At 38.9% G+C, this 25,019-nt stretch overlaps 1 protein-coding gene across 1 annotated transcript; it reads left to right on the plus strand.

Annotated features, from left to right (window-relative positions):
- The first annotated feature begins 298 nt into the window (after nucleotides 1-298).
- Nucleotides 299-3,785, plus strand: LOC147506455 (GDSL esterase/lipase At1g28600-like). The gene is made up of 5 exons (XM_086558606.1): nucleotides 299-660; nucleotides 781-993; nucleotides 1,324-1,472; nucleotides 1,701-1,974; nucleotides 3,215-3,785. Exons 1-5 carry the CDS (start codon nucleotides 402-404, stop codon nucleotides 3,472-3,474), a joined length of 1,155 nt encoding a protein of 384 aa, XP_086414732.1. The 5' UTR covers nucleotides 299-401; the 3' UTR covers nucleotides 3,475-3,785.
- The last annotated feature ends 21,234 nt before the right edge of the window (nucleotides 3,786-25,019 follow it).

Here is a 25,019-nt window from a genome sequence, read left to right on the forward strand (position 1 = left end):
ATATATATATATATATATATATTTGTGGGTTGCCTAATGCAATTTGATGAGAGATTGAATCACCAATAAAAAAAGGTTTCATGGCCAAGAAGGAATTCGAGAATTCACATGGAAAACGCACAACTTGTCTATGGCACACCATGTATTACTGGTATATTATAATACCTGAAGTTAGATAATATGTGTTTTCAGTCAAACACTCGAAATTGGTAGGTGTGTGGGGTTCTTCTTTGTCAATTATTCTCTATCGATCAATCACCAACCACAAGTCCACAAGAGCCTTGCCCAAGTGCTGACCATATCCACTCGGTCTATTATATATAGTCCTTCAACTTCACCACTCTTACTGTCTTTTTTATTTTTTTTATAATCGCACTCTTACTGTCTTACATTCCTCTTAAATGGCTTCATCTGGCTCTACAATCATGTCTAAACCAACTTTGATCACTGTTTTACTCCTACTTCTAGTTCAAATCAATACCATAACAGGGTGCTACACATCCTTATTCCAATTTGGGGATTCGCTTGCTGATACTGGAAACTTACTCCTCTCTCGAAATGATGAGCACTCTTACATGCGTAACTATCCTTATGGAGAGACGTTTTTCAAGCGACCCACTGGACGTTGCTCTGATGGCCGTTTGGTCGTCGACTTTATTGGTATAAATAATACACACGTCTTTTACATATAATATAGTCATATAAGCGCGCTTATGCAAAATGCAAAAATATAGACACAATGACGCTCTGTTTTCTAACGAGAAATTCTTATATATGCAGCGGAAGCTTTGGGGATTTCTTTAATGCCACCATATCTAGGACACAGTAATCAAGATTTCAAGCAAGGAGTGAATTTCGCAGTGGTTGGAGCCACAGCACTTGATCTTGCATTCTTTGAGGAGAAAGGTGTTCATGTCTACACTAACTACTCACTTGGAGTTCAGCTTGAGTGGTTCAAACAACTATTGCCTTCTCTTTGTGCTTCGCCTTCCCGTAAGCGAAACAAGTTAGACCATTTTTTTTTTTTGTTTCATTCCCTTCGCTGAATTTGTTATGTCGTTGAGAATGTCTCCAGTTGAGACATCCAAGAACAAGAACATAGTGTTAAAATGCTGTTATCATGAATGAGTCTTTATGATCTATATATGACAACTCGAATAATGAAATCACTCTCTGAAGAGGGATACATTATCCAATGAACACCTTGAATTGGTCTTGATGCAATATATAAAGTGAAGACTTCTTATTTTTATTCTCTTCTTTTATATGATCGAACTGAAATTAACTAGGTGAGTGATATATTTTATTGATCGAATTTGGCAGGTTGCCGAGACATGTTGAGTAATTCTTTGTTTCTTGTTGGAGAGATCGGAGGGAATGATTACAACAACCCATTTCTTCAAGGAAAAAGTGTACAAGAGCTTCGGGCTATTGTTCCACATGTTATTGAGGCCATCTCTTCAACAATCACAGTAATTTTCTTTCCACTAATCTTCAGATAAATAACAAGTTCCCCCAATTTAGTAACAAAAAGACAAGTTAAATATTGGTTTTCACTCATTAACCCGTCAACATAAGGTCAATTTCAATTTAACTTTCTTTTTGATGGACACTCAAAGTTTGTTCCAATAGACCCTCAAAAACAAACGCAGTCACGGCTCTTGTAACTGATAAACTGTTAAATTTTGCGCTGTGTGCAGGCGTTGATCGATGAGGGCGCTGTAACGCTCATGGTTCCTGGAAACCTACCCATCGGTTGCTCACCTTCTTATTTGACTGTACTTGAAAGTGAAAATAAGGACGACTACGACGCAAATGGATGTCTAAGTTGGTTGAACGAGTTCTCCCAATTTCACAACCAACTTCTTCAGAATGAGTTGAATCGATTGCGAGAAGCCCATCCTCATGCTACCATCATCTATGCTGATTATTACAATGTTGCTATGGAATTGTACCAATTCCCAAATAAATTAGGTAAGATTCCAGTCCGTACATTTTAGTACTTTTCCGTTAAACTTACCTTATGACTTGTTTCCAAGTCCACGAATGAAAATGTACGGACTTTCCAAGTCCAATAGTAAACACACGTGCCAGTTACCTATCAAGTTCAACTAGCATTACTAGTAAAGCAATTTCTGGTATGGTCGAGCATCAATTTAAGTTGGTAGCCTCCTTTTGAAAGTCATGAAGTCATAGGGAGCACTTGATGTTCAGCGAAAAAAAAAAATAGGGAGCACTTGACGGATTCATTTTTGCTGCAATGTTTGGAATGCTTAGTTTGCTTCCAGCCCAACCAAAACATAACACGTGTACGCCCAACAACCCAAAATTAAATCAGAAAACTGGTACTGTTATGTAATAATAAACTCCCCATTTTGCTCTTATTATCCACCTCTCCCACCACCACCACTTTTTCTGTTTTTTTCTTTTTTCTTTTTCGTCGGCTTTGTTTGCCGGCAAAAAAAAACAGCCCACTCTTCAATTTCTAGAATTTTAATCGAAAAAGTTTGAGTTGAATATAACATTTGATAAAAAAAAAGTTTAATTTCTTAAAACCCAATTGTATAAGTTGAGGGGATGAAGATGAAGAATCACTAAAATAAATGAACTGGGGTGGGAATGGAAGTGTTTTTGGGAAGACAAAGCTACAGTTGATCTAAAATCATTTTGTGGTATGTTTGGTAATTAGATGGTTTTTGGGGGTTAGTTTGGTATTGTATTTGGTTGGGTTTTTGTTTTGGGAAAACTGGGCGGAGTCTGTTTTAGTTATGGGCACGTGGCGCTTTCTCATAGGGCCAGAAGCAAACTAGGCATAGCAAAATTGCAGCAAAAATGGGCTCAGCACTTGACGAAGGAGTCAAATTATGTGGAGACCACTAAAATTGCTGCCTTAAGCTTATTTGGCAATTCGCGTGTGGCCCAATTGAGTAACCAACACCTAGCGTAGCTGATTGGTCTCAGTTTGGAGAAACTCAGGTTATGAGAAATACTGGCAAGGTTGGACCGGCGAGGATGAATAGCCTAGGACTATAAGCTGGTAAGCCGGTTCCACCGTTCTGGCACCCGTGGTTGTCATCCGCACCTTAGTATCCGTATTGTGAACTAATTAACGAGTTGCATACCGAATTTTATATTTTGTTGTTTAGCCATGCATGGGCACTACATATAACTCACTTGACTGTGTTCTAATATACATGACACTATGCAAATGCAGGATTCACTGGGGGAGCTCTTACAGCGTGTTGCGGAGGGGGTGGTCCATACAATTACAATGTGTCCGCCAAATGTGGGTACCAGGGATCCACTGCTTGTGTTGACCCATCACTTTTCGTGAACTGGGATGGTGTTCACTTAACGGAGAGAGCCTATAATCACATATCAACCGGAATATTAAACGGTCCGTTTACTACTCCCCGCATCAACATTGGATGTATATTATCCAAACCACAAAACGATGATCATCCATATTCTTGATTGATAGTCAATTTCCACTCCGTCTATCTTTCTTTGTTCTGGTTGTACATCCATATAGTGCCGTTTGCATTTTTCCTATACCAAAACTAGATAGGACCTTTTTTTATACCAAATTAATATTAATGATGTCGTTATTCTAGGTATACACACCACAATGTCATAGTGTGTGCCCTGTTCAGATGCTCCTGTTCTTATGAACAATATTCATTTATATCAAATACAATTCAGTGTGTTAGATCATAATTTTGTAACTTGTAAAAAGAGAGAGCTTTGTTCTCTAATTGATGAATTCGTGAAAAGGCTTTTTGAAAGTGTATTCTTTTACCTTTGAGAATTGTTATTTCCAAATCATAGTTATGATATAATTCACAACAAATTAATTATTTTGTCTTTGTTTCGATTAGGAGAATGAGTCCGAAAGGTATTCATTTACCTTGGAGATATATATTTTTTTTCCTATAATACCATCCCCCTATTATATTAAGGGAGGGGAGGGGTTCTAGGGACATATTTTATCTTTGACACGTAAACAAACTCAAAATCGTTAGGGCATTTATAAGTTTTGGATTAGGCTAATTTTTTGTAGATATGATCTACTAACTATTCTAAACATTGTCACAAATAATAAAAAAAATCAAAAAATTTCAAACTTGCCAAATGTAGTTAACAATTTACAAAATTTGGCTAATTGTAGACCGTTCATTTTCACCATTTTTATACTATATTTGGCAAGTTTAAAAAATTTTAATTTTTTTTATTATTTGTGACAATGTTTATAATAGTTAGGAGATCATATCTACAAAATATTAGCCTAATCTGAAACTCATAAATGCCCTAACGATTTTGAGTTTGTTTACGTGTCAAGATAAAATATGTCCCTAAAACCCCTCCCTAAAGTCCCTTATATTAAAGGCAAAAGAAAGAGTTTACAGATACAAGATTACATGGTGAGTGACTACCAAGACGCAAGTCCATGAGCTAAACCATTCCCAGCACGATTGACCCAATTGAAAACATGACTCTCAACTCCTGTAACTAATAAGGAAACATAATGAAAGACAGAAAAATAGTTACATCCTAAGAGAGAACTATTACAAGCTTTAAAAGCAGAAATCAAAGTCTGACAATCTCCTTCAAAAATCATTGAGTTAAGCTGAATCCTTAAAGCCAAAAGAAGTGCTACCTCAACTCCAATTGCCTCTGCTTGTTCAGGATCATTTGCAAAAAATCTCCTAAAAGCAACACCAAGAATCACCCCTTCTGAATCCTTGGCAATGGCACCTGCTGCACCGCTATAATGAGATATGTCAAAAGTAGCATCAAAGTGAACCTTAACCCATGGAACAAAAAGAGAAGACCAGGTATTAAAGTTAAAACATAAAGGCTGTGATGCAAGGGCTATATTCCCAGGAGGGGAACAAGATAAAAAAGCAGAGTGATTTCTATCTCTTTTCAACTTTGAGAAGTTCAGAATGGGTTTGATGTTAATAGTCTTCTGCTCCATTCTAGCCTTGTTCCCTGTCATCCAAAGTTCATAAAAGAATTGAATGCAAAATTATCCCCTTCTACTTATGTCTTCAGCTTTGTCAAAACACCAACTGATAAAAAGATTTAGCCAATCCTTGACTTCCCAATCATCATGAGAGCTAATATCCAACATAGCATTAGACACATTCCACATCAGCTTCACCCAATAATAGGAAAAGAGAGCATGCAATGATGTTTAATTTCTATACATTTCTGCCAGAAGGAACAAGTGATATCCCATTTAAATTTACACTTGTGAAGAACATCACCAGTAGGGAGACCCCCAGAGTAAAGTTTCCAAATAAATAGCTGTGTAGCAGCATCAATCCTTAGTTTCCACAAATATTTAACCATCAGGGGGTTGAAGGCAGAGGAGAAAGAGAGATTATCTTGCTTGGACAAAAAGACATAGGCTAGCCTGATAGAAATTTTCCCATTCTTTGTATATGGCCAGATAATATGGTAAGGGAGATTTGAAGGTCTGATATGAATTTTGTTAATGGATTGTATGATTTGAAAGGGAAACAGTTCTCCCAATCTATTTTGATTCCAAGTAGGAAGAGCGGGGAAAAAAGAGTTGTTGACCTTAAGGTGAAGAAGATCGGGCCAGAATCTAGAAGGTCCTTTAAGATAAGAGGTTTCTCCATAAAAGCAGCCAAGGATCATTGAAGATAGAGATGGAAGAGCCAGCTCCAATATTCCATAGAAAGCCTCCTTTGATTTCCTTCATTGTTCTGATGATACCTCTTAAGAAGTAGGAAGTATCCCCAGGCAAGATTTCTATCTCAATCATCTTTTGCCAATTTGGATAAGTTTTCTTGAATGGTAAAGCCCATTTAGAAATCTCATCTTTCAGCATTCTCCAACAATGTTTACTGATAAGAGCTTGATTCATCTCCTTTGATTTCCTAAAGCCCAGACCACCATTTGACTTACTTCTACAGAGAAAGTCCCAACTGTGATATGAGTGAGAGGAATCTAAACCATTCCACCAGAAATTCCTATTTAGCTGATCCAATTTATCAGTAATCTTATAAGGGAGAAGATAAGTGCTCATTGTATATATGAGAATAGCTTGGGCTACAGATTTGATGAGAGTAGTTCTACCAGAAAGAGAGAGAACTTTAGCTTTCCAACCAGAAATCCTTCTTTGAACATTCTATACCAAGTACTCAAAATCTTCACTTTTCTTCCTGCTTAAAAGTATTGGAACTCCTAAGTAGATTTATTTCTTTTCAAACTTTCTCATCTTCCATTTTTTCATAATGCTCTTTTGGGTACTTATAGACACATTCCCACTGAAATAGGCCCTTGATTTATCAAAGTTTACTGCTTGACCAGAAGCTTCACAGTAAGTGTTAAGGAGATTCATCATGTTATCTAATTGTTAAGAGTCAGCCTTGCAAAAAATAATAGAATCATATGCATAGGAAAGATGGCTGATACCAGGCGCCTTCCTTCTTATTTTGATCCTAGAAATCATATTAGAACCTTCAGCTTGAGCAATGAGTCTTGATAAGGCCTCTGCCACTATGATGAACAAGTAAGGGGACAGAGGGTCCCCCTGTCTTACTCCTCTCTATGAGTAGATTTTTTCTAGAGGAGAGTCATTGAGAAGTACATTATAAGAAACGGTACTAAGGCATTGTTGAATCATTTTCCTCCATTTGGCAGAGAAGTCAAGTTTTCTGATCAAATACTTTGGCCATGTCTAACTTGATTGCCATCCATCCTTGTTTCTATTTTTTCATCTTTTTCATATTAAAAGGATCTCACTTGCCAAACCAATATTATCCCCATAGATCTTCCCTTGACAAAAGCACCTTGAAGAGGAGAGATGAATTTATGAAGGAGGGGTTTAAGCACATTGGACATGATCTTAGAGATGATTTTATAAGAGAAGTTACAAAGACTAATGGGCCTGAATTTAGTGATGTGTTCAGGGTTAGCTACTTTAGGAATGAGAGTGATGAAGGTTTCATTTAGACAAGGGGCAAGCCTGGAGAAGGTGAAGAAGGCTTAGACAACTTCAGAGATTTCAGAGTGAACTATATCCCCCCAATATTTTTGATAAAAGATACCTTGAAACCCATCAGGACCAGGGGCTTTAAGGGCCCCCATACTTTTAATAGTGACCCAAATCTCCTCATCAGTGGGGGTTCTTGTAAGAAGAATGTTCTCATTGGGTGTGATACATGGTTCGAAGAGCTTTAGGATATCATGATTGATAGATGACTCATCAGAAGAGAAGATATTCTTGAAATATGAGTTTATGTTGAGACCTACATCTTTAACCTCTGAATCCCAGCCCCTATCATCATTCTTGAGTTTTTTAATGTTATTCTTTCTTCTTCTATAAATGGTGGATAGATGAAAGTATCTAGTATTTCTTCCAGCATCCTTAACCCAACTTGAAGTGGCTTTTTGTTTCCAAAAACTAGCTTCCTTATCCAGAAGATCCTCCAAAGTATTTTGAAGGGAAAGAAACTTGTTGTAATTCTCCTCAACCTCCAGATCATCAGACAAAATTTTATCCAAATCCTTTTTAGCATGCTTGATCTTTAGAGCCACATCCCCAAAAACCTCCATATTCCATTTCTAAAGCTTTTTACTAGTATTCTTCATTCTATTAAAAACAGACAAGGCAGGAGAACCAAAACAATCTCCTCCAAATATATCATTCCAACCCAAATCAATAGTATTCTTGCATGAAGGCTCCTTAGTCCACATTTCAAAAAATCTAAAAGGTTTTTTCTTTTTTTGTAAGGAATGATTGAGATTAATGGAAAGAGCAAGATGGTCAGAAGAAGGAATAGTAATATTTTGAATGAGGGAAGTTGGAAACAACTTAAGCCAATTTGGGGTGGCAAGAGCTCTGTCCAACCCATCTAAAATATGATCACCAAAGAATCTTTTATTTGACCAAGTGAACTTGGAACCTTTAAAGCCTAAATCAATGAGACCTAGATCATCAATAAAATCATTAAAAGAATTCATACTTCTATATTGATTACCATTACCCCCTACTTTTTCCATGGGTGATGAAATGGAATTGAAATCACCAAAGAGGATCCAAGGCCCAGGGATAAGCAGAGAAACATCACGCAATTCATCCCAGACCCTTTGCCTCTTATAAGAAAGAGGTTCACCATATATAAAAGAAAAGAACCAATCAGAAGATGCATGATAATTGGAGAGTTTACCTGTAATATGGTTAGATGCAGCTCCCAAAATCTCCGTCTAAACATTATCCTTCCAAAAGACAGCCAGGCCACCGCTAATGCCAGTTGCTGGTACTGTACATTTGCCAGTGTACTTGATTTGCTTACTAACTAACTCCATTTGCCAGTGTACTTGATTTGCTTACTAACTAACTCCATTTTCTTTACTGTTGCCTTGGTTACAAATAAACATATTATATCAGGGTCTGAAACCAAAATGAGGTTCCTAAGTGCTACCATTGTCGAGGTTGAACCAATTCCCTGACAATTCCATGCAGTTATCGTCATGGCTCTAGAGGTGATTGAAATGGGCGGTCACCGCGAACCCTTATGAAATGTTAGAAGCACCACATTGAGTCCCTTAGAGCTAACAAAGTCGACCGACCGGAAACCCGGAAGAATTATTAAAACCACCGGACTTCGACATCGAGAGAGAGAGACCATTTGAGCCAAAAGATCCCCCATATCTGGGTAAATTAGCAAACATATTATAACTATTGGAGCTAAAGCCATTAAAGCCAGAACCCTGTGAACTATCATTCCCATAACCATTACCACCAGAACCGCTTGAGCGGAACTATGAGACCTTAACTATGAGACTTCGGAACTTTCAGAACCTATTAAACCATAATCTACTTGATCCAAACTTTTTGAACTTCTAGAATCATAATCTCCTGGACCATATGAAAAGACACTTGGGTTACTTGAGTCTTTGCTAACAGAAATACTCTTGCTTGACACAGAAAGAGAAGGAGAAGGCGAATGAGAGACTCCCATGGAACCCTCACTCTCAGAACTTGAATGAGTTATCTTCCTTCTATATCCCAATCTATAAGATATTGGGTCCTTAGCCTCTTTACCTTTACACTATCTTCTTCCTCAACATAACCATCAACTTTTCTCTTGTTTCTAATATCAGCTTCTCCCTTTTTAGATAAATCCTTCCTTCCCTCAATTCCTCCTGCATCTTTCTTATCATTACCTTTCTCCCCCTTTGAGAGGGCAGATGAGATGGGAACTTGATCCATAGCAGAGACAATATTTAAGGGACTCTTCCCCTGAGAGGATCCTGAACTATCACCTATTTTTTATTTCTTAAAACTTCTAAAATCAGAGGAGAAAATTTATGTTGATACCACAATTCTTTTGCGAGAATAATGCTGGACCTCTTTAGAGTTGTTAGAGCATGATTGTGAAGCCTCAAGATGCAACTTTTGTTTCATATTCTTGAGATAAGATAAAGCTACCAACTCCCGAAATTTCTTTGGAAACCACATGCTTTCTAGAGCTGCCAAAACTTTTTAGAATATCAGCTAAATTTTCTGACAACTTTCCTATTAAGGGGGACCGGAGTATAGAATCAAAACCAAGGGAGCAAGATTATGGAGTTTTGCATGCTTGTCGATCTGAGGCTTGGCCAGAGAAACCGGCTTTTCCCCGGCTTTTGGGCTTAGATTGGGCCCAACAAGAGAAGAAAGAAGTTTCGGGATTTTTGAGAGAATGGGCCTAGCCAAACAGGAACACACAAAGTCCATAGGTACAGGTAAAGATCCCAAGGAAGGAGGACAAAACTTAACTTCCATGCTGGATATTGAATTGCCCATAACAACTTCTTGGGGCAACATCCATATCAGATGAGACAAGAAAATTTGAGCCTTCAGAAAGCCCAATTACAAAGGGATCTGGGTGAAGCCCGATATTCATATTAACCAAAACTGGATCTACATTTCCAGGAGAAGGATCCAGACCAACTCCTTTAGGATAAAGAGGATTTCTCCTAGTACCTTTAGGACAATCATTTGTCATATAAGGAATAACCGAATTACTAGATGGCAAGCTAACATTGGTTGATGCCTCATAAAAGGTGACATCCATGTTGAGAACATGCTCGTTAACTAAAGATGGCAGATCTCCTTCCTCCGTTACCATCATCTTCTCCACCAGGACCTCATCAGAATAACTAGAACCAGCTTCAGAGGAAAGCTCAGCATAAGAGATCTGCTTACCTTTCCTATTGTATGCTTGTATCTTGGGATCCATAGAAACATTCTTTTTCATTTTTTCAACCTTATGATCCCATTCTAGTACTTTTCTGGACTGAACACTAATACCAAATTTAAAAAATGCAGCTCTAATCCTATTTGAAAACGGAAGAACAAAAGCAGTAGGGTGATAGCCTCTTTAAAAAACAATGGATGATTAATGAAATCCTTGCATTCCTTATAATCATGCCCAATTAACCCACAACAATAACAAAACACATGAAGCTTCTCATACTTAAAATAGATTTGAATAGACTTATTTTCATGAAGATTAACCATCGCATTACTAACCATCCTCCTCCGAATAGGATACATAACTTGAACTCAAGAAAAGGAATTACCAACATCTAAACCTCCTACTGAATCAATGGCCACAACTAACCCAAAAGCAGAACCAATTTTATGAATACTTTCCCAAGAAGACCTTTCAAGAGGGAGACCAAACACCTGAATCCACAATCTAAACTCCTTAAACCTATAATTATTAGTAGGATTATCAGGTATCCATTGCTTAAGAGACATAATAAACCTATGAACTGACCATGAACCATTTTCAAGAACAAATCTTAGTTCCTGTTCATCTTCGAAATAGAATTTGAATAAACCCTTAGATAATAAGGTAATAGTAATATTTGAATTAGTATTCCAGGATCTCACTAATTCATTTTGGATATCAACTTCATCAAATTTCCTTGAGGTAAATAGTTTACCAATCAGAGATTTCTCCCAGAGTTTTCTCTCTTTATCATTGATGGAATCTAGACTAATCTCATCTGGAAACCTATTGATTTTCCACATAGACTCCATATGGTTATGGAGACGATGAAGCTCATCCTCTTCACTCTCATCAGGAACAAAATTAGGACTACTCATGTTTGAAAAAACATGGAAGAAAAAAGGAGATTTGAAAAAACAGAGAGATATAAGAAACTAGAAAGGTGATAGAAGGAGTGAGATATAAGAGACTAGAAAGGAAATTAAGGGGGATTGATGGAGGAAAACTAGAAACAAAGATGAGATCCGGACTCGGGGAAGGAGAAGAGAAAAAGGGGGGAGTTGCTTTCACGCTTATTTTTTTTCTCTCTCGATTAAAAAAAGTTTTTGATACGCATTTACCTTGGAGAATTAGGCCAATAGGTTTGCAGCTCTATTTTTCTCTATAATTAAACACAGGTACAAACTCACTAAAAGCGTATTACTTATACTATTCTTCATACTAGCCACTTTTTTTAGCAAGAAATCTCATAATTCTCAATGGCACAGTTTGGAGTCAATTCCCAACCTCGCATGGTCTACACTGTGCAATAAAAGATAATTTTTTTTCTTGTCATTTGGTGTAGTCAAAATTTTATTGTTTAATCATTCTTTCAAACTGACACCACGACGATCAGAATTTAAACATTAAGAGCCAAAAGATGGTGGACGGAGCCACAAAAAGAATAACATTTGAGATTTGCTTATCGATATGGTCTAGTGGGTATGGTTTGTGTAGGGGTTAGTTCACTAAGCATTCATAGTCTGTTAAATTGAAGAAGCCCGGCCACAAGGGCATCAAAGAACCCTCATTATTTTCTAGCTATATGTCTATGACAAGGATAATGTGGTCGGAATTTGAACCAATAATTTTTTAATATCTCTAAGCAAAACTGAAACATCCACTAGACTAATTAAGCTAGAACTATTTGTGCTAGTGATGATCATCTAAATTAGAGTTGTTGAGTCCACCTCACTACCTCAGTTACAACTTGGTTTAGTTTGAGTGCCATGATGTCACGGGGTGATATTTATGAACTCAAATATGCCAAATTGGAGGTCCAAACATGTCAAAACATTATGGGCTGAGAAAAGTCAACTAAAGTCAACTTCTAGTCAGTTGCTCCCAATTCAGGTCTCATCTTTTAGAGCATTTCGAGACACCCCAAATAGAGTTGTCAAACACCTAAATTGGAGCACAGAGCTAGAAGTTCCCATCACTCCTCATAGTCTCCGGACTATAAGCTAGGAACTTCCTTGGTGCAATACCAGGCCCAGTTCATGACAACACTCAATGGGGAGTCATGGATTCTCGATGACTTTAGGATGGGTCTAGAGATGTATCGCATTTGGAGCATGCATACGTGGTACCGTTGGGAAAAGAGGTTGCCAATACTAAGTCTTAGTGCATCGCGCTACGTTGTGGTGCTTGGTTGTGGGAACATCTAGATTCTCATCCCAATGGTGTATTCAGCTATCTAGCCTCAAAGATATTGTTACGTGCTATTTGAATAAGTCTTGGTTTAGTTGCTAATAAGTAGGAAAAAACTAGTCTTCTCATGGATAGTAGGAGATAATAGCAAGTTTAGGTTGAGTAAGTAGTTGTAACTCTTTCCTATTTTCTTGGTAGAGTCCATTGTAATCAAACACCTATATAAGGTGTAGTGAATATGGAATAAACATGACTTATCACTTATTTTAATTGCTTAACTTTTGAGTTGTATCGAAATCAAAGGTTCCTCTATAAGCCTTCTATCATTTTCTACCAACATATCTCTTAATTCATCATACGTTCTAACAAACAAAATAAGAACACTCCTCAATATATACCAACTTGGTATCGAGCAGCCGTGGAATGGAGCCAAGAGTGGAGAGCATGAAGACGCAAATGAAGTCTATCACTGATTTTTTAGAGAAGCTCAATACTCAAGTACAACAAATAACACTAGCTCACTCCAACACCAATGATGCTAAAACTTCAGCTAACAAAATTCAAAATGGTGGAGATAAAATGTTGGAACATCGTTCACAACACACCACTTCAAGTAGTTCCATTGTGCTAAAACAATTGAATTCGAAGATCGATTTTCCTCGCTTCAATGGAGAAGGAGATCTAACAATTTGGTTGTGTAGGGTGGGAAAATTCTTTGAACTTCATCATATGCCACTTGTTGATCGTGTTCCCATAGTGTCATTCCATCTTGAAGGTGATGCCCAAGTATGGTACCAGCTGTTGCAAGAAAAGATGGGTAATGTCTCTTGGGAGGGCTTTAAGGAGGGAATCGATTCTCGATATTCTCCGAATAAATTTATGGATTTATTTGGACAGCTTACCAAGTTGCAACAAGTAGGAATGGTACAAGAGTATCAAACAATTTTTGAGAGACTACTAGCCAAGGCAGGCTCTTTACCATAAGCACGGCAGGTGAGTTGCTATGTTAGTGGTTTTACTGATTTTATTCTAACCGATGTACAAGCCAACAGACCCTCCACTCTCTATAACCATTGGGTTGCACGCCTTTATGAAGCTAGAGATATCTCTCACCAAAAGCCACCTCCGACAACTTCAAAAAGTCAGCTCACGAAGTTCGCGGTCAGTCACCACTAATTCATCCGCAAACCAATTAAAAGGTTGACTATTGAGGAAATGAATGACAGGAGAAGAAAGGGGCTTTACTTTTATTTGTAATGAGAAATTTGTTCCCGGTCACACCACCAAGAAGAAATTGTTCTCAATTCAGGTCAGCCAAAGGCGATAGCGATGATAATGTGGAAATGTAAATTGATGGTGGTACTAATGATACACCTCGAAATATCATTACATCACGATTGCTAGAACTTCGGCATTATGATACAATCAAGAAGTTATGGGAAGGTTGGGGACCTAAACCAGTCATGGTTCTCATCGATTCAAGAAGCACGCACAATTTTGTGTGTGCACGAATGACAGAGAAAGCGGCATTGGAACCAACCTCATCTACCAAACTTGAAGTGATGGTAGCTTCAGGTGAACGGTTAAGTAGTTCGGGTAAGTGTGCTCACACTCAACTAAATATACAGGGTGTTATGATATTTGTCCATTTTTATGTGATTCCACTTGAAGGTTATGATGTTCTCTTAGGTACTCAGTGGTTAAGTACTCTATGATCTATTGAATGGGATTTCTCTAAACTTAGAATGAAGTTTAAGGTGGAAGGTATGGAAGTGGCACTACAGGGCTTATCTGTTCCAGAAAACAAAGTTGTTGGCAACCTTTAATTTATGCAAGTTGTTAGGAAAAGCAGGCCGGGGAGGCATGCTACACTTGCATTCCTTAAGGGTGTCTTAAACAAATGCTACTAATTCTTTTGTACCTTCACAAGTGGAGAAGCTTCTATATTGATATAAAGGGGTGTTGGTAGCACCTACAAGCCTTCCTCCTTGGCGTCTGTAGGATCACAAAATTCCATTAACCCCAGTCAAGGACCAGTCTCGGTGAAGTCATATAGCTATCCTCATTTTCAAAAAACTGAAATCGAAAAGATGGTGGTTGAACTATTATCTTCTGGTGTGATTCGACCAAGCAGTAGTCCTTATTCTTCTCCTATTATCTTAGTGAAGAAGCATGACGATTCATGGCGATTGTGTGTTGATTACTGAGCTTTGAATAGTATTACAATCAAGGGCAAGTTTCCAATTCCAGTGATCAATGAGTTGTTAGATGAACTAAATGGAGCAAAATTCTTTACAAAGTTAGATCTTCGTTCCGGTTATTATCAAATTCATTTCCACCCTCACGACATAGAGAAAACTGCTTTCCGAACACATCATGGTCACTATGAATTCTTGGTCATGCCTTTCGGTCTCATTAATGCACCTTCATCTTTTCAGGCGCTTATGAACGAGCTAGGTATTCAAGGATTATCTAAGAAAGTTTGTTCTGGTAATTTTTAATGACATTCTAATTTACAACAAAACATGGGCTGAACATATGCATCATTTAGAAATTGTATTTTCTATTTTAGAATCTAATCAATTGTATCTTAAGCAAGAAAAATGTTAGTTTGGCCAAAACAAGGTGCAATACCTTGGCCATGTAATTTCAGATACAGGTGTTGATGTTGATCCCGACAAAATTGAAGTGATGATAAGTCGCCCCCAAACCGAAAACACTTGAAATCATTGAGAGGTTTCTTGGGGTTGACAAGCTATTACTGAAAGTTTATCCAAAGCTTCGGTAAGATAGCTGCTCCACTCACAAAAATGTTGAAGAAGGATTCATTTGTTTGGACACATGAAGCTGAAAGATCATTTGAGTTGTTGAAAGAAGCTATGATGAAAGCTCTTGTATTAGTTTTATTTGATTTCTCAAAGCAATTTACCGTTGAATATGATGCTAGTGGCTCAGGTGTGGGAGTTGTCCTAATGCAATAAAGGCCCATCACATTTTACAGTCATGCATTAAGGGGAAGGAACTTGCTGCTGTCCAGTTATGAAAAAGAGATCCTAGCCTTAGTGTTGGCTGTGCAAAAATGGCATCCGTACTTACTAGGACGACAATTCTTGGTGCGGACTAATCATCACATGCAGTTTGAAGTACTTGTGGAATCAGAAAATTACTACTACAACACAACAAAGGTGGCTCTATAAGTTGGTGGGATTTGACTTTGTTATTGAGTACAAAAATGGTAAGGAGAACATTGTCGTTGACGTTCTTTCAAAGAGAGAACCCATCCAGCCAGTTGAACATGAAAAAAGGGAGCTTGCAATCATTAGCCAGCTGATTCCTGATTAGGTGGAGACTATATCAAGGACGAGGTGTAATCCAGTCCAAACTTGCAATGTGTGGTTTAGCATATAAATGATGGTGAAGCAGTAGGACCATGGCAGTTCAAAGACGGAGTAATTTTTTCAAGGAAATAATTTATCTAGCATAAGGTTATTCTCTAGCTAATCAAAGCTAGAATGGGGCAATTTCAAAATAGCACTTGTAAGAGGGATTTCCCGTCATTGAACAGATGATACGTGTATGAGAAATAACCTAAGACTATAGATGTCCAAAATGAGACGAGGACCATCGGATCAGTTCTGTGAATAAGTGATCTCGTGCTTAGCACAAGTATTTAGTGGACATGTGCTAGGCACGTGGCTGACCGCCTCTAAGTATGACAGTTCTCCAAGTCGTTAGGAACTGATATAGACAGTTCCTAAACAGAAGGAAACTGAAGATGGCGATCTCTGATGATAAGGAAGGAATCGTGATAACATATCTTAGGAGTTACCTTCTAGATATAATCTTCCCATACATGATGGGACATTATGATCAACAAGAAAACTTACCTCTCATAAGATATGGTATAGATTCAGACTTCCATGAGGAGAGGAATCCTAATAGGAAGACAGAGTCCAAAGATGGAAGGGAACTCACAAGCGGTGAGGACAGTCCTAACCCTAGGACTCTCGTAGCTCTTCCTATATAAACCATAGGGATTCGCTCTTAGGAACTACACAAAATAGGGTTTGATTCTCCTAAATAAACAAGGAGATATGTAGGCAGCCGCCAGGCAGCTCAACCCTGAACTCACAATGATCTCATCCCTTCTCTACTCAGTTAAAGCTTCTGGATCACAAGGCACAGAGGACGATCAGGGGATACTCGAAAACTCCCTTACAACACTCATGAAGGCTATCAGAAAACTCTTCAAAGAATCAAAGAAAACTTCAATTCTATTGGACAAGAATGTGAAGATGAATTCGCGAATTTGTTGATACTTGTGATGTGTGTCAAAGGCATAAATCCGAACAACTGGTGCCGTCGGGTTTGTTACAGCCACTTCCAATTCCTAACAGGGTATGAGAAGATATTTCTATGGACTTTATTGATGGTCTTCCTCTATCCAAGGGAAAAACTACAATTTTCGTGATTGTCAATAGGCTCTCTAAATATGCACACTTCATTATTCCATTATCACACCCTTACACAGCCGTTGGAGTAGCGAAAGTTTTCTTTGATAATATCTTCAGACTGCATGGCATGCCAAGGACAATTATCTGTGATCGAGATCCGACTTTCACAAGCATTTTTTGGTCAGAGTTATTCAAAATGAACGACACTAACTTCAACTACAGCTCAGCTTACCATCCTCAAACCGACGGTCAAAGTGAAGTTGTAAATTGCATTATGGAGATGTATTTGTGTTGTTTCACCAGTTCCTAAGGACTGGTTTAAATGGTTAGCATGGGCAGAGTATTGCTATAACACCAGTTAGCATTCAGCTATTAAAACAGCTCCTTTTCAAGTTGTTTATGGTCGACCACCTTCTACCTTGCCATTATATATTCGGGTTTTAGCTAAAGTTGAAGTTGTGGAAAAGAATTGATGGACCGTGATCAGATTCTTAAAGACTTAACGACCAATATTAAGGAAGCTCAATCAAGAATGAAGAAGATATATGATAGTCACTATCTGAGAGAGAATTCCTGTGAAGGGGATTAGGTTTATTTGAGGCTTCAACCTTATCATCAGACGTCTATTTTGATGAGAAAAAACTTTAAGTTATCTCCTAAGTTTTATGGGCCATTTCAAGTTCTTAAGAAAATAGGTGTGGTATCCTATAAACTGGATTTGCCAAAGGATTCTCGCATTCATCCAGTATTTTGTCTCTTTGTTGAAGAAACAGGTTGGTGACAAGATTCAAGTTTAGACTGAGTTGCCCATTACAAGAGATGACGATGAATCTCTGTATCCTAGGCCTCAAGCCATTCTTGATCGTCGACTACGAAAAAGGAAAGATCAAGTTCTTATTCATTGGCAAGGATTACCACCAGCAGAAGCAACATGGGAGGATTTGGAATTGATGAAGGTCCAATTTCCAGAACATGGCCTTGGGGACAAGGCCCCTTTTTAATAAGGGGGGAGGAATTGTTACATGCTATTTGAATAAGTCTTGGTTTAGTTGCTAATAAGTAGGAAAGAACTAGTCTTCTCGTGGATAGTAGGAGATAGTAGCAAGTTTAGGTTGAGTAAGTAGTTATAACCCTTTATTATTTTCTTGGTAGAGTCCGTTGTAATCAAACACCTACATAAGGTGTAATGAATATGGAATAAACATGACTTATCACTTCTCTTAATTGTTCAACACTTAAGTTGTACTATACCGAGGTCAAAGGTTCCTCTATAAGCATTCTATCATTTTCTATCCTCCTACCTCTTAATTCATCATAGGTTCTAGCAAACAAAAGAGGAACACTCCTCAATATATACCAGATATAGGACAAATATGCTTCGTCTCCTCTCGGACATATCCAAGAATTTGACTATGGGTAAATGGGGTAACCCTCAGTTATCTTGACTATCCGTGAGTTACTCGAGCACTGAATACTTATCATGCTTGTGCATGATCGAGCTGCACGATCATGTATGCAACACAAACCCCTCTCAGCACATGCTTCGGGACATGTTCGTGACACATGACCACCATTAATCACAACGAACTGTAAAATGTAAACAAGAATTCAACCAACAAATAAGAACAAAGTCTAAAAGTGTCGTGATGACGGATAAAATTGCAAATACCATCATCATCTCTAATGACACCACCAGCTCCAACTGATCCTGAATTCCAACTCATCAGAATTTAAAATCTGTGATCGTAGCCCACTTCACGTTCATGGTTTAAACTTTGGAGAGGCAGCCTAAACACTAAATAAGTATCTTTGACAAATATTGGTGGGTTACTTTTGGTGTTTTTAAATATAATTAAAAATATTTGTTTCTTGAAAAATATATTTTAAACATTTAATTCTTGAGAATTGTAACCGATTTTGCTGACTAGTAAAACTAGCCGTTATGTATCTGTTGGAAGATTTATTTGTGGTATATCTACTAGTTGTTTTATAGCCGTTGGAGGTAATTTATTGTGAAAAATAAATTATTCTCTTAATGGTGATTGGAAAATAATTTCATAACTGATTTGTTTGATGGGTTATAAAAGGAGGATTAACTTGTTGAAAAATGTAGAGGAATACAACAATGGAGCTTTGTATTTTCGCTTTTTCCTCTTTAAAATATTATTTTTGAGCAAGAGATCGAAGTGTAGTAGTTTACCGATCTTTTCTCCGTGCAAGAAGGATCGAGACACCACAGAATTCGGGCTATTTTATCCAGGGACACCGTGGATCAAGCTTCGGTTTCACAAGAAAGGGCAAAGCCATGGAACGTCTAAGAGAGAGCGACCTAGTCCGCTACTCAACCAAAGAACAAAAGAATTTGGTTTCCATTTCTATTGTTTTTCTCATTTTTGCAGGTGATCAAGATGATATCAAACTTGTCCACACCAATTTTAAGACGTCTCTCATCTGCTATGGATTCTGGTTCTGAGAAAAAAATCAAATGGTAACACCGACAACAACAAGCCTTTCAAATTTGAAGGCTTGCATTTTAAGCGGTGGAAGCAAACAACTTTCTTTTACTTGGGCCACTAAAAAGGTAGCTTATGTTTGTACTTCGACCAAGCCCGTAGAGGTTGTTGGCATTATCCCTCACATGAGGAGAGAAAAGAAGTTCATTCTGCGTGGAAATGTTTGAGCGCGACCCGCGCTCAGATTGGCCTTGAACCAAAGGCCGACCCGCTCCCATGCCGTGGAAGACTTTCAGTACCTTCAGCGCGACCCGCGCTCGACTTGGTCTTGCCCAAGGCGCGACCCGCGCCCAAGTCTATTTTGAGAAGAAATTGTGGACCGCGAGTTTGTAATAAGAGTTAGAGTTTTTGGCAAAACCTAACACCCAAAAAACACACGAGAGGCAGCACAAAATTAAGAGAAAACCCAATCTTGAAAGCTATCAAGATTGAGAGATAACCTTTATAGAGATACAACCCTGTAAAGTGATAAGAGTGATCTAGTAAGGTGAGAGACTGAAAGGAGAGATTGTAATCTTCTTTCCCACTTTATAAAGGACTAGCTCTTGTGGAAATAGGCACCATTGGCTGAACCACGGTATATCTTTGTGTTGTGGTTTGCTTTTACTACTTTATATTATTATTTGTTGTTAATAGTTGTTTAGCGAGTTGGGCATGTTAGTATAGGTTGTAGTTGATATTTAGAATTTGTCTAGAGTTGAATTGTGTTCAAATAAGTTATTTGTGTAGTGGGGGAATCGATTGGTATTGGTATAAACCCTAACAAGTGGTATTGGAGCCAGTTAGATTAGCTTTAGGGTTATCAAATCTTGGTCGGAAGGTGTTTGACAAAACTCCCGAGAAGATTTGAGGTTAAATAACTTGTAGAAATGGACCATTCCATGAACACTTTCATGACGAAGTCCTGAATAGGAAGAACTACACCATTTGGAAAGCCAAGATGGAAGACTTGCTTTATTTCAAGGACTTGGCACAACCTATTGAGAATGGAGGAGAAAAACTGGAAGCGGTTGCTGCGACTGAGTGGAACAAGCTTGACAGAAAAGCAATTGGGTACATTCGACAGTGGATTGACGACAGTATCTTTCACCATGTATCCCAAGAGACAACAACTTTTGGCTTGTGGAAGAAACTCGAAAACCTTTATGAGAGGAAGTCGGGCGGAAACAAAGTGTTGGTTGTTAAGAAGTTTGCCGACACGAAGTACCAAGAAGGTTCTTCAATGTCTGAGCATCTTAATGAAGTACAAAATATCATCAATCAGATGCATTTGATGAAGATTAATTTGGGAGACGAAATTGAGACTTTGTTTCTATTAGGCTCTCTACTCGAAAGTTGTGAGACATTAGCAGTCTCTCTACACGGAGCAGTCAAGGATAGAATCGTTACCATGGAGATGGCTACCGCCTCTTTGTTGAATGAGGAGACTAGAAGGAGTTCAAAAGCGGCTCCTCTCGCTCGAGAGATCCTTGTCCGCAGAAACGGGGAGAGGTAGATCTGAGAAAACTATCTCGTTCTAGAGGTGATGGCAGTAAAAATCTAGGGGTGAAGCTAGAACTCCTAAAGGCGCGAGAGGCAATATTACTATTGTGCCACCAAGGGCCACTTCGGTTATAAGTCACGAGAACACGAAGAGGGATGACAAGAATAACTGTGTACATGAAGACATGGTGCAGAGGAACGGAAACACAGGCAGAGATACTACCGCACTAGTCGAGGACCTAATGGGAACTGTGTCAGAATGTGGTGTGTGCTGTCTTAGTACCTCATGTTAGGATATAGAGTGGGTGATAGATACAGGAGCATCCTATCACGTCACACCGCACAGAGAATTATTCACTACCTACAATGGTGGTGAATGTGGTGAAGTGAATATGGGTAACAGTGGCGTCTCAAAGATTATAGGCATTGGAGATGCTCATGTAGAAACCAATGTCGGCTACACCTTGACACTCAAGGATGTAAGACATGTCCCTGACATTTGGCTAAGCCTAATTTCGGTTGGGAAATTAGATGACGATGGCTTTATAAACTCGTTTGGTAACGTGGTATGAAAACTGAGCAGAGGTTCCATTGTAGCAGCCAGAGGAAAGAAAACTTGCTCTCTTTACAAAACACAGGCTAGTTTGTGTAAAGCGTAGTGAATCTTGTAGAAGAAGAAGCTTCCTCCGATTGTGGCACAAGAGGACCGTGTCATATGGGCATAAAAGGGATGGAAGTTCTTGCTAAAGCAAAAGGCCTTGCCATACATCAAAGGTACACATTTAAATATATGTACTCACCGTTTGGTAGGAAAGCAACACATGGTCTCTTTCCAAAGATTCTCATCTCACGAGAAAAGACAATGTCCTTGAACTAGTGCACACCGGACTTATTATGTGGTCCTATAAAAGTGAAGTTTCATGGGGGAGCTTCATACTTAGTGACCTTCATTGATGATGCGTCAAGAAAGATTTGGGCCTATAGTCTGAAGACCAAGGATGAAGTACTTGGTGTGTTTGAGAAATTCCACAGCATGGTGGAAAGAGAGACCGGAAGTTGTTGAAATGTATTCGCTCAGATAATGGGGGTGAGTACATTGAGCCATTTGAGGAGTATTGACAGAGTCATGGGATTCGTCATGAGCAAACCATTCCCAAGACACCGCAACAGAATGGAATAGCAGAGAGAATGAAGGCGTACCATAGTAGAGAGGGATAAGATGTATGTTGTCTCACTCTAAGCTACCTAGAACTTCTTGGGTAGAAGCATCGTCTGTACCGTGCATGTGATCAACCTATCGCCACCGAAGGCTCTGAATAGTGACTATCCGGAGAATATGGTCGCGAGATGTTGATTATGGATACTTGAGGTATTTGGGTGCGGGGCATTTGTGCATATTCGAAGGATGAAAGATCCAAACTTGATGACAAAAGCCAAAGCGGTGCATTTTTCTGGGTTATGGAGATGAAAAGTTTGGTTACAAACTCTATGATCCGATTAATAAGAAGGTAATCCGTCGAGATGTTGTGTTCTTGGAAGACTAAACCATAGCGACTTTGAGGAGGGTGAAAGCTACAAGTGTTCACCAATTATCTTGTTAATTGAACTAGAAGTTCCCTTTGTGGAACTTGCGAATCATCGAGAATGCGAAGAACCATGAGTTTGAAGCTCATGATGAGAATCCTATTGCTCATCATGGGATAGAACCTATTAGTATAGAAGATGCGAAGAGATGCATGAACCACCACCGAGCAAGTGCAGTCATCCTCACGAGGGCACCGGCCCGGATGGGGCAAGGAGGTCAAACAGAGAGAGACTAGCTTCAACCAGGTATCCACCACATACGTACATTCTACTATTATATGGTGGAGAACCTATGTACTATCAAGAGGCACTTGAAGGTAAAGACAAAGAGAAGTGGTTGAAGGCCATGCATGACGAGATGAGTTCTTTGCATAAGAATCACACTTATGAGTTAGTTGAGAAACCGCAAGGATGAAAAATTCTCAAGAATAAGTGGATATACAAGTCAAGCATGAGGAGAACAATCCTCACCCAAGGCACAAAGCTCGCCTTGTTGTGAAGGGATTCGGTCAAAGGAAAGGGATTGACTTTGATGAGATTTTCTTTCTAGTAGTGAAGATGACTTCTATCCGGGTGGTATTGGGTATGACCCTTAAAGTATGAACCTAGAGGTTGAACAAGTAAGATGTTAAGACATCTTTTCTTCATGGAGACCTTGAAGAAGATGTCTACATGGACCCGACCGAGGGGTTTGAGGTCAAAGGCAAGGAGCACCTAGTATGCAAGTCGATAAAGAGTTTGTATGGGTTGAAGCAAGCAAACGGTGACATTAAGGTACATAAAGTTTGATTCCTTTATAGCAGTAAGGATACAAGAAGTCCGCTTCCAATCATTGTGTGTTTGTTAAGAGATTTCCGGATAGGGGATTTCATAGTGTTATTGTTGTATGTGGATGATATGTTGATAGTTAGCCCAAAACATCAACAAGATATCAAAACGAAGAAAAGACTTGAGTAAGTCCTTTGAGATGAAGAATTTGGGTCAAAACAAAGCGAGATACTTGGGATCACGGATCACTCGTGACGAGAAAAGAGTGGGAAGTTGTGGCTTTCTAAAGAAAGCTACATTGAGAAGGTGTTGAAGAGATTTAACATGGATCAAAGCCGAAGCCGGTCGGTTGTCCGCTTGGTGGCGGATTCGCATGACAAAAAAATGTGTCCAAAGGGTGAGCATGGCAGAGTCGGATGGAAAAGATTCCTTATGCATCCATAGTGGGCGCTTGATGTGCGCGATGGTGTGTACAAGACGGATATTGCTTTCGCCGTGTTGTAGCCGTTTTTTATCAAAATCGAGGAAGGAGCATTGGAAAGGTATTAAGTGGATATTGAGATATCTCAAGGGCACTTCCAAATCGTGTTTGTGCTTTGGTGGAAGTAAGCCCTTACTTGAAGGCTACACTGATGCAGACATGGCAGGTGATGTTGACTCGATAAAGTCCACCTCCGGTTATCCGGTTGCTTTTTGCGAGGGAGCGATTTCTTGGCAATCAAAGTTGCAAAAGTGTGTTGCCACTGCTACTACTGAAACGAGTATATTGCAGCCATCGAGTGTTGCAAAAGAGTTGCTATGGATGAAGAGGTTCTTCGACGAACTAGAGCTTCAGCGAGAAACAGTTTATAGTTTTATGTGACAGTCAGAGCGCCATCTATTTGAGCAAGAATCTAAGTTTTCATTCTAGATCCAATCACATACACGTGCGTTATCATTGGATTAAAGAAGTACTCGAAGACAAGCATTTGTGTATCGAGAAGATCCATACCGACAAGAACGGGTCGGATATGATGACTAAAGTCTTACTGAAATATAAGTTTGATGTTTGTTGTGCTATTGCCAGAATGGCAGCACACTCCTCCTGTTGATTTGGAAATTGCATGGAGGAAGCCCCCCTCACTGTTCGGGAAGGGGAGATTGTTGGCATTATCCCTCACATGAGGAGAGAAAAGAAGTTCATTTTGCGTGGAAATGTTTGAGCGCGACCCGCGCTCAGATTGGCCTTTGACAAGGTGTGACCCGCACCCATGCCGTGGAAGACTCCCAGTACCTTTAGCGTGACCCGCGCTCGACTTGGTCTTGCCCGAGGCAGCGACTCGCGCCCAAGTCTATTTTGAGAAGAAATTGTGGACCGCGAATTTGCAATAAGAATTTGATTTTTTGGCAAAACCTAACTCCCAGAAAACACACGAGAGGCAGCACAAAAGTCAGAGAAAACCCAATCTTGAAAGCTATCAAGATTGAGAGATAACCTTTATAAAGATACAACCCTGTAAAGAGATAAAAGTGATCTAGTAAGGTGAGAGACTGAAATGAGAGATTGTAATCTTCCTTCTCACTTTATAAAGGACTAGCTTTTGTGGAAGTATGCATCATTGGCCGAACCAGGGAGATCTTTGTGTTGTGGTTTGCTTTTACTGCTTTACATTATTATTTGTTGTTAATAGTTGTTTAGCGAGTTGGGCATGTTAGTATAGATTGTAGTTGATATTTAAAATTTGTCTGAAGTTGAATTATATTCAAATACAAGTTATCTGTGTAGTGGG

The sequence above is a fragment of the Coptis chinensis genome, chromosome 4, assembly GCF_015680905.1.
Source record: "Coptis chinensis isolate HL-2020 chromosome 4, ASM1568090v1, whole genome shotgun sequence".
Classification (NCBI taxonomy): domain Eukaryota; kingdom Viridiplantae; phylum Streptophyta; class Magnoliopsida; order Ranunculales; family Ranunculaceae; genus Coptis; species Coptis chinensis.

Excerpts from the sequence above, each read along its gene's own strand:
- LOC147506455 (XM_086558606.1), top strand. The coding sequence starts at position 402 with ATGGCTTCATCTGGCTCTACAATCATGTCTAAACCAACTTTGATCACT. Across the intron at positions 1,473-1,700 it reads CCATCTCTTCAACAATCACA|GCGTTGATCGATGAGGGCGC; the intron begins GTAATTTTCTTT and ends CGCTGTGTGCAG. Across the intron at positions 1,975-3,214 it reads CCAATTCCCAAATAAATTAG|GATTCACTGGGGGAGCTCTT; the intron begins GTAAGATTCCAG and ends ATGCAAATGCAG.